This window comes from Onychostoma macrolepis, chromosome 25 (assembly GCF_012432095.1).
Source record: "Onychostoma macrolepis isolate SWU-2019 chromosome 25, ASM1243209v1, whole genome shotgun sequence".
NCBI classification, from domain to species: domain Eukaryota; kingdom Metazoa; phylum Chordata; class Actinopteri; order Cypriniformes; family Cyprinidae; genus Onychostoma; species Onychostoma macrolepis.
In genome coordinates, this window is record NC_081179.1 from 13670084 (window position 1) to 13687005 (window position 16922).

At 35.7% G+C, this 16922-nt stretch overlaps 1 protein-coding gene across 4 annotated transcripts in view; it reads right to left on the reverse strand.

Annotated features, from left to right (window-relative positions):
* Window positions 1-778: 778 nt before the first annotated feature.
* si:ch211-269c21.2 (carbohydrate sulfotransferase 8) overlaps window positions 779-16922 on the reverse strand; it is a 47055-nt gene continuing 30911 nt past the window's right edge. For all 4 annotated transcript variants that reach the window (XM_058767592.1, XM_058767595.1, XM_058767594.1 and 1 more), the window contains 2 exons: window positions 4336-4376; window positions 779-1862 (listed from right to left, as the gene is read on the reverse strand). In XM_058767592.1, coding sequence (XP_058623575.1) covers window positions 783-1862; window positions 4336-4376 — 1121 coding nt within the window. In that variant the 3' untranslated portion in view covers window positions 779-782. The remainder of the gene's footprint in view (window positions 1863-4335; window positions 4377-16922) is intronic.

Sequence of the window (16922 nt, forward strand, 5' to 3'; positions counted from 1 at the left end):
AGTTTACTGTTCATATAGTAAGTGAGGCCTTATAACAATAAAGAAGGTAATCGCACAGAGATGTCATCTAACTAACATTAAAATATTGTGCATACATTTATTAATATACAGAAAACGTCGTAATATGAGAAATGTGAAAGTAAGGCAAAGGTGTAGCAGGTCATGCTCTAATACATGACACACTGTAGACAAATAGTTTTTTATACATTCACAAAAAATCTGATTTTACCATTACCTGTCTCGTTGTAGAAAATGTTTCGCAATGTTATATCGAGCAGCGATACTCATAGCTGGACACTTTCCTTCAACACTAATATAAATAACATTATGATAACTTTTAGACACTCTTAGTACAGTCTATTCATTCTAGGCAGTCTGAGAAAACAAATCACACACAACAAAGGGACAGTTCACCCCAAAATGAAAATTCTGACATTATTTACTCACCTTCACAGAAGAAGATATTCTGAAAAATGTATTTTGTTATTTGTTCACACAGATTTGAAACGACATGAAGAGTGAGTAAATTATGTCCAATTTTTATTTTTTGGGCACATTATCCTATTAAGAGGTTTCTTACTGAATACAATTGAATATGTTTTGTAAATAACAAGATAAGCGCAAGGACCAGCCTGCAGAGATAAGTACAGAATGTGAGTAATATTTCACTTTGAAATTTGCTATCAAATAAACAATGACATTTGACAGTAATAAAATAACCTCACTAGGACAAAATGTGAAGATCGGGCCAACAGAAAGTTCTTTAGACTACTGTAAAACCCTCAGTATAAATCTTTAAACGGTTTGGAATAGTTGAACATCAGATAGTCCATGTAGTAAAAGTCATACGCCCTTTGTCTCTCCGTCACATTTAGTTGTGCAAAATATCTCCTTGTGATGTCCAAAGATGTCCTTTCTGCATTAGGGTTCCTGTCTTTAAAACTAGGGAATGTTAAATTGCTAGGAGCTCCGATACGTCTCAAAAGGAAATTGGCTTCTTCCTCTAGAGTCTCAAATTTCCCAATGAAATCATAGTCCAGCAAGCAGGGACTGCAAAGATGTCCTACGGGCTCCCAGTGGATGTCCATGCCAACCGGCCGATGCACATCTAACAGATACTGGATGAATTCCTTGAAGGTCACGCCCGCTCCCGTGCGCAAGGCGTACTGCGTCGCATTACTGCGGTACTTCGATATGATGGGCTTCCCGAACACTGGGTGGTAGTATGAGTTTGGACTTTCGAACTTGTCCCGAAAAGCAGACACTAGCCTTTCGAAAGGTTCCCTCAGGAAGAGGACTTTGGTGTAGGTCTTCAGACGACGAATGATGCCCTTTTGATCGAACGAGTCTAGACGCTTGAGATGATTCCCATAATGCACCTCGTCATGTTGGATCTCTCCAGTGGAAGAAGCGAGACCTTGAAGCACCATGAGCACCCTCTTCCAGTTGGAGCAGCCCGCCTTGGGCACCTCACAGTAGAGGAGTTTGTGCTTGTCCTCCACAAAGATACGGGACACATGCATTCGGGTTATAGTCTGTTTGGTTGTTCCGCTTGTGTATTTGGCACAGACCTCCCTCATCAGCCTCTGGCGGGACAGCTGCACCTGAGTCATTCGCTCTGGGTTCTCCTTGATCTGGCCAGGAGGGTCAGCATTAAGCTGCTGGACAAGCGGGCCGCTCTTAAGGAGGAGCTTACGGTGGCTCTTCGTGACATGGGCAGCAGTGATGTCTTTGGGGTTGATTAGAGAGGAACGCTGGACCCATGGGAAGACTGGAAGCTGCACCGGTTGTGCAGGTTTAGGAAAGTTGTCTTCTGTTGGATCAGAATGTCTGTCATTGTCAGGACAATAAGGACACGGTTCCTGTAATTTATAGAATAAGAGTACTGTCAGCAACAATAATAGTGTTTCTTCAAACTCAGGCACACACTTGTGAAAAAGAAGTGTGCTCAATTGTATTAAATGTGCACTAGTAAAAAATTCATTTTTTTTAACCCAAATGCTGGGTTCAGCCTGTTGGGTCATTTTATTGGGTTGTTTTAAATATTTTTACTCAGGTGGTGGGTAGTTTTTCTGTAACTAAGCTGCTGTGTCATTTTTAATGCTGGGTTATTTTTTCTACCCAGCCACTGGGTTGAGCCTGTCTTCAACGAAACAACCCAGCTGCTGAGTAACAGTCAGATCGCTGGCTTTTTGAGTCGGTTATCAGCACCACCACCACCGATTTGGTGTACTTTTTCAACGAAATAAAGGTTTGTACACATTTTATTTCATTTTATTTCTTTATTGTGCTGTAAATTATATTATTTTATGCAACGCAACATAAGGACGAGATGACAGTTAGCTGCGCTCATTTCGCATGATGGAAACGCCTTTTGCCTTGCATTACATTAACTGATTTTATTCGATATACTGTAATACAGAATTTAATTTAATTTGATGTTTAAGTATGTTCTCTAATCTCAGTACTGTTTGTTAATGGGCAGGTTATGGAGTCAGTCACGGCATCTTTCAGCTACGAGTGAAACGCGAGGCCGCGGTCTGAGGTTCCCAGTTCCCCCAGCGAACAGCAGCCCATCACTGGCTCAGATTCCGGCGACGCACCAGCATGAGAATTACCACTATTTTGGTGAAAAGTGATTACAGAGAACGGTTGAATAAACTTTAATAAAAATGCTGCTTTTAAATGTCAACATTGTTATTTCTAAAATGCATGTTAAACGAGTTTAAATGTATGTAATATCGTAAACTATGCTGTATTCACCCACACTCTAAAAAATACTGGGTTAAATACAACCCAGCGCTGGGTAAAATATGGACAAAACCAGCGATTGGGTTGTTTTCAACCAACAGTTGGGTTAAATGTTTAAACCAACCTTCTGGGCAGTAACCCAACCGCTGGGTCAAAACAACCCAATCGCTGGGTTTGTCCATATTTTATCCAGCGCTGGGTTGTATTTAACCCAGCATTTTTTTGGAGTGCAAATAAATTCAATTTGTCTTATATTTTTTTACATGGGTGTTCTTGCATAATAATAAATGTTTATCTTTTGATTATTGCTGTTGCCTCTAGTAATTCTGTGTGTGATTTTTAATTTCCAGCCCATTTTAAGCCAGAAATATAATCATTTTAGTTAAGTCAACAATAGTTGACCCACCATGTTGAATAAAAACATTTAACCCAACCAGCTGGGTCAAAATAACCCAGCATGTTCTTTCCAATATTTACCCAGCGCTGGTTGTCAAATAACCCAAGTTGTGTTGTTCTTAACCCAGCATTTTTTCAGAGTGTAGTTTACTTCAAATCCTAAAAGTGTATTTAAAAAAAAAAAAAAAAAAAGTAAAATAAAAGGACACTTAAATCTACTTGTTTCTTAACACACTTAAGTGCACTTTTAAAAAGTACACTTTGTAATGACGAATGAAAAGTTTTACTTTAAAGAACAATTTAAATCAATTTGTTTAATAAGCTTTTCCATGCTTTAAAGAAAAATAAATGCTGTAAAAACTCTAAAGTTTATCTTATTGCATATAACATAAATGCAAACTGTATTTTCATTTATCAATATTAATTGTAATTAACAGAATTAAGCATTCAAAAACATTACATTAAGTTTGCACCTAAATATTTTCTTTTAAAGTATTAATTTACCCGTGTAATAAGTACACTTATTAAAAATATGCTAAGGTTTACTACTTATTCACAGGGGTATTTATGTAACGGGCTGATTTCTATTCAAAGTAACTTGGATTTATTCAATCATTCATTCACTCTTCAAATAGATTTTTGTTTTGCCCTTGACCCAGACCCAGATATTCAATCTTAAACTATAAAAAGCCATCATAAATATATGAATATTATTTTGATACTGATAATCTAAACAATGTGAGAAACAATGATAAAGCATTTAATATTTATTGTGTAAAAATTACAACTGTCCCGGGGTTGTTTGCAAAAAGTGTAGAAAATAAAAATAAAAATTATTTGTGTGTTTATGATACATAAATACTAGCTGATGAAATTAGTAAGGCATTACCCATTTACCGTTACGATTACAATTACGTATTTGATTCCAAAGTTAAGAATATCATTTCCACACAATGTTTTGTCAAATATAAAAGTCCACAGGGCTAAAATGTTTAAAAAGAAAATGTGTCAACACATGAAAGAACTATTTCATGGGTTCTATAAGGTTGTTGTTGTTTTTTATAAAGTCTTGTCTCTCCAATGGCAGCCACCAAGTGGTGCCAGTGCACAGTAATTCCAGCAGCCGTAGCACATGCCATGAAGCACTTATGTAAAAGCACTTGTGATCATTCAGACGAATAGGCTTACCTTTCTTATGGCCTGTTCTTGGTGGAATATGACCTTTGCACCTGAGGGAAAAGAAAGAGAGGGAACATTAGGATGACATTTCAGTCTTTTATATTTTTACAACCAGTGTACCATGAAAGTGAACTTCTGGGTTCAGGAAATTTCACTGAGCTGCTTACAATCAAAACGCAACCAACGAGAAGTTATACTGAAAGCTTCAGTCTGCCCTAATGTGCTGAAATCAAGAAGCATATGGCTTAGTGAAGTAGTGTCCTTGCTCGTGTTTTCCACCTCTTACATAGACGGAGTGAAGAGAAAGGGCGGGTGGACGGAGGGAGGTTGACTCCTGTGGTCGACTGCTAATGTTTATGTGCCACTGCATGCAGCAGCTCCAGATGGTCTCCCAGCAGCCTGACAAACATCATCTTGACATCAAAGGTTATTGTGTATGAACAGAAGTGTGTGTCCAAAGATATTCAGAAACATATTCGTTAGTATTCACCATGGGAAAAATCTGAAGTCCGAAGTCTTTGTCTTCTTAATAGGGAAAGAAACAGGATGATGGCCTGAGTCATACTGAATCAGAGACTCTGGCGCTCTGGCACAGACATCTCAATTCTTTGACACTGACCTATGGAAGGGCAGAGACTAGCATCGATTAGATGCCAAAGCCATGACACTTTTGGTTGATGGATTCATTGCAGGCACTGCTCTGACACGGGTTTGAGAGCTAGAGCAGGTTATTTACAGGCCAGGAGAAGAGGTTGGGGAGATGCCTGTTTGTTTGTTTGTTTTTCTACTGTAATCTGTTCGTACATTAAATCAAAACTGAAGAGAACCATTTTTTTTTCTAAGCAGGAAGAATATTTCAACAATCTGAAGACCCTTTTCCCACTATAAAGAAACTTTTTTGCAATGGAAATGTTGTGGATGTTAAAGTTCTTCATGGAACCATAAATGCCAATAACGAACCTTTATTTGTAAGACTGTAAGAGTTACTTCTGTAAAGCATTTCCTATTGTGAATGATTCATTGGTGCATGTTGTCACAAAGAACAAAAAAATGTACAAAGACAAACAGTTTTTTTTTAAAAACATTCTGCGAGAACCTCACTTTATTCATTCTCTGAAACTTTTCAGTTCACAGCATTTCAGGGATCCAGACTGATCCAGACAAATTGGTCACATGACCAAAAAAATGAACATTTTCCAATTTCAATAATGTAAAATCCATGCAGTCTTTTTTGTGTGCGTTCATGTGCAGTTTGTTCACATCGGTGTTTCCTGCACACAATGTCTGATTTTCAACCTGTAATTGTTAGTAAAATTAGTCTGTTTATTGACTTTGATATTGAAAATGTAATTAAAAATCAATCAATTCCTCATGGCTAAAATCGAGTCCTGACCTGCATTTCTCCTGTTTGATATTCTGTTGCACTTGGAAATCCATGATATTACAGAAGTAAAATGGGTTGCTAAGTTTTTGACTGATTAATCAAAAGCCAACAAATGCTAATAAAATCTGTTTAGTGTATGGAATTATAACAGATAAAAACTTGTCTTCACAAAGTTCTGGAAAACAATACAATTCATTGCACTGGTGCATAAACCTACATCTAATCTGATGTGGAAGTTCCCTGTAATGAGGACGCTGTATACTGTAGGTTGTAGTTTCCCATAGATAACAGAGTATGAATTTCAAAGAGAATTTGCAAAATATTCATGGTGTTTCTTCTCTTTTATTCATAAATTCATAGAATCCTGCTGGTGAGCCTGTTTTATCCATGCAACACAATTTGTGTCATAATGGATTATACTTAATCTGGTGGCAATACTATGTGCTGTGGTACGTTAGGGTATACAAGTATAAGGATCCTTTAATCTAGTAAACTGTGCATAATTTGTGTCATGTAACCAAGAAACTATTCATGCTGTTTTTTGCACGTCAAAGTGCATTTTCCCACTGCAGATAAAAATAAAATATTATTCAAGTCCAAAAATATGGTGAATCACCCATATATAAACCCATGTAAATTATTTGGCTAAAAATCCGTCATGAATTATTAAATGAACCATTTTTCCCAAAATGATGTGGGTCGGGGTAAGTTGTGCCAGTGGTGTGGTTTATGTAAATGCAACAAAATGTGATCAAAACAGATTTGTGCATTCATTCATTAAATGTGTTATTTTTAATTGAAATGTAAATTGTATTAAGACTTACCAATGATTAATTCTTTGAAAAGTCATATTTCTAAATTTCAAATTTCTGTTTAATAGATGTTTGGAATTGCAGTCATCTCATTTAACTTAAGTAAAAATTGGCACAGCTTATTATTCCTCAATACTGAGCACTTACAAATGAAACGGCTACAATTCAGAGGTCTCAAAGTTCTATAGTAAAGTTATAAAATGAATATCAAGCAGCACGGAATGAAAGATAAGATGAAAAGATAGTATGCACTCGCACGGATGCACAGACTTGCGCGTTGACCCAACTGCAAGCAATTCTCTCACGCTCTATGGGTCTGCAAGATCTCTCACTTGAATGGGAGGAGGTGAGACAGGGAGGAAAGGCGAAGGCAGGAGAGATTGTGTGAAAGATAACAGACGATCCCTGTAAACAGCTAATGTCTTTGCCGCTGTGCGTCTCCCTCCTGCTGCTACCGGCAGATCACTCAGGTCTATTAGATCAGAGTCTCGTCAGAGACGGCCGACCTAAACGACATGAGGCGAAGCAGGAGAGCGACGCTGCTGCACGGTGGGAGCTGGCAGTAATGGAGCACTGCAGACAGCCTTGCTCCCGATGACTTCACAGCTTATGAATAACTCAAATCCTGGGAAGAGAGCAGGAACATGGAACGAGGGACTCTCACTGGTCCCACCACCATCTGATCTTCTAGAACACTCTAGTACAAACATGTCCTTACCGAAGTTATATTTTTATAAAAGAAACTGAAGAAAGAGCGTTGAGGGTCATTGTAACACGCTACCTGTAATTCAAACAAATTACTTTTTGGAGACTGTGATTTTAACGGTAAAAGACTGTAAAAATGCTACAGTAAAAATCTATTAATTGGTTAACGGTAAGTTCCCCTACTATATACGGTGAAAAACTGTATTGGACATTACATGTAACTGTATGGTAATATATATAAGAATGTATAATTTACAGTGAAAAACCATGAATTGACATTCCCAGAATTCCCTGCATTACATTTCAGTTTTTTGTTGAAATAATTTTAGTTTTTCTTATCAGTTGTGTTTATTAGGGTTGTATGTTACATCTAATGTTGTTAAATTAATGTTTATTCTGGCAACCACAACTGCCAGTTATTTAATTTTATAGAATTTTTTTATACAGTGTGTAGAGTGGTGTTCTTTCTAGAAAAATCTAGAAATGTTTCAAATCTAGAAATGTTTGAATATTTGGTGTCGTTTTGCACTTTCTCATCAATTAAAATGTTTTGGTGACTAAAATTAGATGACATTTTAGTTTTAGTTAGCTTTAGTTAGTTATCCATTTTAGTTTAGTTTTACCAACTAAACAGATTAAAATGAATAATTATGACAAAATTTCAAGGAAGATTTTTTTGAACAAAACCAATCATAAAAATAGTAATCTGACAAAGTAATAATGTAGTCTTACAAAAGAGCTAGTATGTAACTATATTAGAAAAATTTATTTGCAAATGTAATGCAAAACCAGTGTTTAGTATTAGCTGTATAATACTATAGCATGTGTTACTTTTTAAATTTATATTTATATATATTAAGTTTTTATTTTAATTTTAGTTTATGTTTTAGTGATTTTGTTAGGTGCTTTAGTCATTTTTATTATAGTTTTTAATTTCTGTTTATTTTTCAGTAACGTTAGTTACTAAACTAAAATTAAAACTTGTCATTTGCAACATTTCTAATTTTCGTAAGTTTTTAATCTTTATATATAGATTACTGTGTATCTTGTTTCACCTTAATTTTGAATTCATTAAAACACTTTTTAATAGTTAATTAACAATAAGAACTCATAATGTTTCGTAAAATGTAAAATAATGAGAAGAAGTGCAATAATATAACATTACTTTTTAAAGGTAACATATCCCAACACTAGAAGCAGCTAACCATCGTATGAAACAAAACACCCTCTTGTTGGGTTCTTTTATGCCATATGTTATTGATAGTTACTCCTTCACTGATGCTACATATAAAGTTATACAACAGACATCTGAAGAGGTAGAGAACAATAAAAGCAAGCAGAGTTCCTGTCACATCTAATGCAGGAGTTCTTTGTTTACCACAGTGCAGCTTTCCACAAAATCAAATCAATATGTCATAAACATGGCAACAGTCACCGGCAGGATGAGATGTTACTTATTTGACAGAAACAGAGAAGTGCGGGTTGCGCTCAAATAGCAGGGTCAAGGTTTGGCTAGTTAGCATGGTCCAGTTAGTCCCTGCAAGTAAACAGTCCACAAAATAAACCCGCAAACAATGTGTCACCACTACTGATACTTTATCATTATATACCTTAAGCCCTAAACACACTGCATGATTTTCGGCTGTCCCAGATGAAAGATTGGCATCGTAAAACAATCGTGGCTATTTCTGTGATCGTGGCTCCTAATTGGTGGTCCTGTGTCCTACAGTGAGAGAGGTTCAAAGACGGCCGTTGTCACAGTCTTGCGACCAAAGATAGCCTACGATACAGTCTGATCATCGCACAGTGTGTTTGCTGCTACTATCCACATTTACTGAACAACCAATAAAAATGCAACATGAAATTGATGCGACATGGCGCTAAAACATAAAAACTTACCTCAAGCTCTTATGCTTCCTCTTTCGCCGCTTTTTTCAGCACACAAAAAAAATACAACTGCTAAAGTGTGATTTATCATGCTCTCTTTGTTTAGCACTAGCGCATACTGATGACGTTTTATTCTTCTATAGTAACGTGTGTTGTATCGTACAAGTCTTTGTACAGTCTACACACACAACGTGGCCAAGTTTATTAGATCCATGTCGCACAGTGTGTCATGCAGTGATCTTATAGGACTGCTAAAATCGTGCAGTGTGTTTTGGGCTTTACTTTCTAGACACTAATACACTGGACTGTTGTTTAGCAGTTGGAGGGCAGCGAGGTATCATGTGTCCAACCACTGAGACCAATAATGAGGCTAAATTTAGCGGTACAGTACGCAGCTGTCAACTTCTTCACTTGCACACTGTACAGTATGTGTGAGCTGTGGTGACCTAATATATGTAGCTTCCTAATATTAGTCCTCTTCATAAGACTTAATGCACTGTGAAAATCTCCCATCATTTTCACACAACTGATTAGTTTGCCTGTCTAACCTTGTTAGACTCCAGCAACAACTAAATCAGGAAGACTTTAGTGTATTACCATAAATGACGGTAAGTAAGCCAATTGGTGCTTTAGAGATTAGTTAAATTCACCTTGAAATACAAGCTCAAGTCGAGGCCATATGGGATGCTCAGTCTCCACTGTATATATAAGCAAAGATGTAGCAAGAAAACAGCTTATATCAGGTATCAAGGCAAGATGTATTTACATGAATGAAAAAAGGCTGCAGGTATGTGACCGTATGCATGTTAAGATGTATTTGCCAGACAGAGAGTGGGTGTACGTGTGTGTATATGTGTCTTTCAAATAGCTTTAAAACTCAGAATTGAGTTGAAGAATTTCACCTTGCTTTGGAAGTGTTTGTTTCCTGGATGCAGGAATATGAATCAAAAACATTGGGGTCAGTAAGTTTTTTAAAATGCTTTTTGAAAGTCTTTTATGTTTTATAAAGACTTTTGTGTTCACCAAGGCTGCATTTATTTGATTAAAAATGCAGATAAAAAACAGTAATACTTTAAAATGTCATTACAATTTAAAATAAGTGTTTTAAATGTATTCATGGAAAGATCCTTCAGAAATCATTTTAATACAATAATTTGCTGCTCAAGAAACTGCTCTTATTATCAGTGTTAAAAATGTTGTTCTGTTTAACATTTTTGTGGAAAATGTTATACTTTCTTTTTTTCAGGATTCTTTAATGAATAGAACGTTAAAAAGCACAGCATTTATTTAAGTTTATTTTGTAACAATGTAGAAGTCTTTACTGTCACTTTTGATCAATTTAAAGCATCCTTGCTGACTAAAAGTATTGATTCCTTTAAAAAAAAAAAGTACTGACTCCAAACTATACAGCAGTGTATATATCTTTCCAGACAGATTGTAAACAAATTTTAAATTAATCAAAAAAAAAAAAAAAGTTATAATGGAAAATAAAGAAAATGCTTAAATGGATAGTTCAACCAAAAATGAAAATTCTGTCATTAATTTCTCAACCTCATGTCGTTCCAAACCTGTAAGACCTTCGTTCATCTTCTGAGCACAAATTAAGATATTTTTGATGAAATCCGAGAGCTCTCAGATCCTCCATAGACAAAAATAGTCCATGTGACATCAGTGGTTCAACCGTAATTTTATGAAGCTACGAGAATACTTTTTTTGTGCAAAAGAAACAAAAATCAACAATTTCTTCTCTTCCGTGTCATTCTTCAACGCATGTTCACGTATGCATCGTGGTACTCTCATGAACGCAAGAGTTTTCTTTGTTTTCGAGTTTTCTTTGCGTATTCTCGTAGCTTCATAAAATTACGGTTGAACCACTGATGTCACATGGACTATTTTATCTGTTTTTACTACTTTTCTGGGCCTTGAACGTGTCAGTTGCATTGCTGTCTATGCAGGGTCAGAAAGCTCACGGATTTCATCAAAAATATCTTAATTTGTGTTCAGAAGATGAACAAAAGTCTTACGGGTTTGGAGCGACATGAGGGTGAGTAATTAATGACAGAATTTTCATTTTTGGGTGAACTAACCCTTTAATACTTCCATGAGTTTCTTTGTTAATATGAAGTGTCATGGATGTCTGTCTGAAAAATCTTCAGGCGAGTGTCTAGAATGGACACTTCAAGTTGATCGTTTATGGAAGTGCATAAAAGATCACAACAATGTCTCTCTCTCTTTCTCTCACTATCTGAACGGACCATGACATTCAATCGGACCATCCACACATCAATATTTATACCTGGCAGTCACAGGAAGAGTAAACACCTCTCACTGCCACCATCAAGAAGGGGGCGAATGAATGAGCTGCATGAGAGGGAGGGAAAATGAGCAAATCGCAGTGAGATGGAGGGATTTAGTGAGTGATGGGGTGATAGATTTCGTGATTGATTGGACAGAGGAACGGTTAGATGGCTATAAGGATGGATGACCTGATGGATATGGTTGTTAAGAATGTAGTTTGCAATTTGTGTCTGGCCATTTCCTGCTCAAATCCGGCCCATTTCCAGTCAAGTGTCCTTCTGCCGTCTGATGAACATGCTGCCGACTCTACATCCAATTATCGTCCCACAGTGACACACACACATTCTCGCCCGTTTATTTACAAATAGCCTCCTTTTTCAATATATGCACTCTTTTCATCGAAGCTGTTGTCCTTGACTAACCCGGACATTTTGGAAATGTGTAAAGAGACTCATTTATTGTAAGCTGTTTACTTGTTTACTCTGTTGTGTACCAGCAGGCCCCCTGGTGGCACAGCCGTCTGTTGTTAGCTGCTGTGTGTGTGTGTGTTATCTGGCTCTCTCTGCATGAGCCTGCACTCTCTCCAGAACTTCATTAGCTTGATTAACATTCATGTCCCACCTTCCTTCACCTCGTGCTGTCAGCTACCGACTTCTTAACTAACTTACACACCCCCTAGACCTGAGTGTTGGGAGTTTGTCTTGACATTGGTACTGTCTTTCAGCCCACTTCAAGCTAATGTGTACTTTAATACATATTTACTGGACATTTATAATATTAAGGGGTGAGTATCAAATTTCCTGGTTTGATTTTGAATCTCAAACTCTCAATTCGATACATATGCACTATTGTTCAAAAGTTTTGGATCAGTAAGACTTTTTTTTAAAGAATTTAATACATACTTCAATATATTCAGCAAGGATGCTTTAAATTGATAAAAAATGACAGTAAAGATGTCTATAATGTTATAAAAGATTTCTATTTCAAATAAAAGCTGTTCTTTTGAACTTTCTATTCATCAAAGAATCCTGAAAAAAAAGTATCACATTATCTACAGAGAGCGCAATATTTTCAACATTGATAATATTAAGAAATGCTTCTTGGGCATAAAATCAGCATATTAGAATGATTTCTGAAGGATCATGTGAAGACTGGAGTAATGGCTGATGAAAATTCAACTTGTTAATGTATATTTTAAAGTGCCCCTATTATGGATTTTTGAAATTTTCATATTAAGTGAATGAAAACATTCTGCAAAGTTTTAAATCTGAAAGTGCACCGTGTATAAAGTTATTGTCTCTCAAAAGAAGGAGTCGACTCTGAGTTGTTTTTAAAATGAATCCCAAGCCGTTTCATGTTGACGTCAACATGAAACATTAGCATATTGGCCGCCCACTTGTTGGTCTTTTCATGTTGGTCTGAATGAAAATGCAAATCCCTGCTTCTGGAGCGTTAAAAATAGCGGTTTCCCCATTAACACTGTACACAAAGAAGCACTGTACTCACAAATGCTGCTTTAAATGAAATCGACCAATTGGAAAAATCGCCACAGATTAGCATCACGCAAAGGAGGGGTTTGGAAAAATGAATCGTTTAACGAATCGTTTGGGAGTCGTTGAGCAAATAAAGTAAAAATAAATGCATATTATAAGAAAATGAAAGTGTTTTTTGACCAAAATATGAACCTTTCATAACCCATAATAGGGGCACTTTAATATACATTTAAAAAGAAAACATTTTAAATTGTAATAATAATTCACTTACTTCAATTACTTCTTTTTAAAAACATTAAAAAAACATTAATTATTCCAAACTTTTTACAGGTAGTGCATAACTTTTAAAGTATTTAAATAACTTATTTGATAACAAAGTAATGATAGTAAAGGATCCATCATACTGATTCAAATTTTAAAATAATTAATTAAAAAGACTCATAAGAGTCATTTGTTTGTGAATTGACCTATACTGTTTTTGATTCACTAAACAGAACTAGTTCAAAAGAGTTTGTTTGTTCACACTCTATATTACTGCATACTGTGAAGACAACTCAATAATAAGATGAGTTTGCCATTATTTGACAAATTTTCAATCTGTTCCTCACTAAGGTATCATTTGGCTTCAGAACACTTGGAAGTTAGAATACAAAGTCAAATTTTATGATACTTTTATGGTGTTTTATGTCATTTTTGCAAGATTGACAGCATCTCTCCCCACTGTGTGGAAAAATGCATCTTGGATATTCTGCTTTTTGTGCTCCACAAAAAAATTCATACAAGTTTGGAGTAGAATTTAAATTTTCAGGGTGAACTACTTTTTAGGAAGCTACAGGGATGCCAGTAAAAAAAAAAACCTGTGGTTTTCGAATCCTTAACAGGCAGGAAAAGCTGAAAGTTTATTGCATCCTTCATGACATTGAATCCATGACCTTTCCTGACCATTTTGTCTTCTTGTTTCTTCCCACAGGTTGACTACAGTGAGAAGCTCACTCGCTGCAATATTTTATTTACCAGGCTGTACATTATTTACACTCAAATTTGTTTACGAACAACAGCTGTAGGGTTATAGGCCATATCCTTACTCTTATTACTTTTTCCATAAAATACCCCATTTTTATTTACACTAACGAGGCCACTAGATATAAAACTGCTTTCCCCTCATTTTCTATTGCATGCATTCTCCTGGTGACTTCCATTAATTTGTTATCTGCATCCAGAACACATACAGCATGTATAATTCACAGTGGAGTCACATGAAGGAGGAGCAAGTTGGCACACTGAAACACAACATGAATTCTGCTGGAGTCAAGACCTCCAAGACCAGCATACAGACCATGACCCTGACCAAGATCTGTGTACAAAATAAATCCACCTCTCCAACAAAAAAGGTGTTGTGCTGTATGTGAAATTTCTTTTCCAAATAACACAAAAATGAAACATGGAACCAGTAAAAAAAAAAAAAAGAAGAATTGTTTAAACATTTAGGTAAATGGTCGATTTTTTCATTTGGAAACTGGATGGTATGTACGATCATAACTGAGTTTTTTAAAATCCAATACACATCAACCTCCACATATAACCCCTAGCTTTTGATTTTATGAGTCTTGAGAGCTACAATTGTTCCCAGAGGACGACATCTCCGCATCACCTTTTGTTTGCATGGATCAATTTTAATAAGTAATGAAAATGGATTATTCCATGATTGAAATCCACATCGCGCCACAAATTAGATGAGACTGAAGACTACTCTTGGCCAGGGTGAGAGAACTGAACATTTCTATGGCTGAGTAAGGGGCTGGTTTCCACTGACCTTGAGGCGTTTCATAAGGAAACAGTGAAATCTGGGCTGCAGCATTGCAAAGCTATTCTATATTAAAGCCAAAATCCTTTGCCCTCCCAATAAATGTCATAGCAGTAAAATTAAATCTTAAGCAACTTCCTTCTCTCGCTTGTAATGATATTGCACGGGATATTGCTGCATGCAGAGACACAAGGATTATTGTGTAGCAAGGTCTGCCGAGGATGTCTGCTGTGAATCACAGCGAGCTGAATATCAAGGGTCCAAAGTTCTTGTTTTCCCAAAACATAAGACCAAAATAATGTAGACCTGAAAAATCTCCTGTCAAGCACACTTGTCTGAAAAACAAACAACAGCATCTGTTACCATCCTTTGAACACTACCTTAATGCTGCAAAAAAAAAAAAAAAAAAGCATCAACGAGCGAAGAAATATCAATTTTTAATATTTCACATGTTAATTTAGGATCGTTTATAAAAATAAGCATTAAAATCATACACAGCAAAATGTATTGCTGTGGACTGCAGGACAATATGTTAATAAATCAAACAATATTGATCATTTGTATCTTTTTTTCAATGCTTTACTCATCTATTACATAATGTATTGTCTTAAAATATCTTCATATGGGGTTTTTTAATCAGCAAATATTAACATATGTGATTAATTTGATTAACTAATCAGCATAATCAGCTGACAGACCTAATATAATAGTTTTACATTTGCAAGTTTTTCAATAGAAGACTGATTCAGCATCTAAAACCGGTTCAGTGCAAGGTCAATCCAACTTGGTTCTTATTCATTTATGGTTTTTACAGTTAATTAAGACCTTGCAAGATTGATCCAAATGGGGTATTAGATTATGGCACAAAAAAAAAAAAAAAAAATTTAAAGTCACTGGAAAAGAGATGCAATAGAGTGAAATCTTTATGCAGTAAATGAAGCCTTTAGTTCGGCTGTGACAAACCTATTCAGCGGGGCGCAAATCAATCTGTGCATTTAAGCAGAACTTTGCTGACAACACTGCTACCAACTGCTGACCGGTCATATATAATTTGGTTTTAGGCAAAACTTTATGTATCTTTATCATTTCGAAGCCCTCATGATATACTAACTGGAAATATGGAAAATGTCTGCCTAAACATCCTTCCTAAACATCAAAATGCGCAGCTGTTCTTAAAGATCTCCCCATTATTCATGTATAAAAAAAATAAATTAAATTAAATTAAATAAAAAGATTGAGGCAAAACAGTAAGTGATCTAAGTAGAAATCATAGCCAGAAAGCCATAATAATTGGGAATAATCTGCATCTTCAGATGAATATTAAATATTTCAAACAGAAAGAGAGACGCTGGTTGTCAAACATCATCAGTATTGTAGAAAAGTGAGAGAGATGAAGTTGTAACCCAACACTAATGATCTGCCTACCGTTGTCCTCACAGAGACACTCTTCATAAATCAGACATCAGTCCTATGACACCGTCTCATAAAACACCCCCGCTTTACATGTGCATGTGTGTGTATTCGGCCTTCGGCTTGGAGTGTGAGTTTATGATATTAGTAAAAATGATTTATGTGTTAAACGAGAGTATTTTAAGGATGAGCAGCCCATTTTAAATGATTAAATTAACCTCATTTTTAGAGTTTAGGGGAATTCAGTAATGTCAATGTCAGGGTGTGTTCAAGCTGTAAATAGCATATTTAACTGACAGAACAGATTTAAATCACAGACTTAACTGATCGTTATAAGATCCTATTTTTAGCACAAGTCTATAGGCTACTGTACATAATTTTACTTTACACATACACATAGTTTACTACATGTTACGCTGGATGTTGTGCAATATAGACTATGACAGTTAGATATGTTATAGAAAATATCTGAACAAAATGAAGATCATCATCCAAAAGGTATCAAAATAATAATATTGAGTTTTCATCAATCTGATTTTTTGTTCCTTTTGCCTATTTTCACACTGAATGTTGGCAGATCTTCACACAAAGCCTATAAATACATAAAAGTGATGCATCATGACACATTCTTCATTAATTTATTAAAGAAAGTTATATAACACCCAGTGCCCCATTCACACCTTTTGCATAATTGAGACCTTTTTGAAAACTGAAAAGCAATGAAAGAAGCACCAACATTTTGTGGCCATTTTATGACTAGATTGTATCAATATACTAACAAATTCAACATGAAACAAACGAAA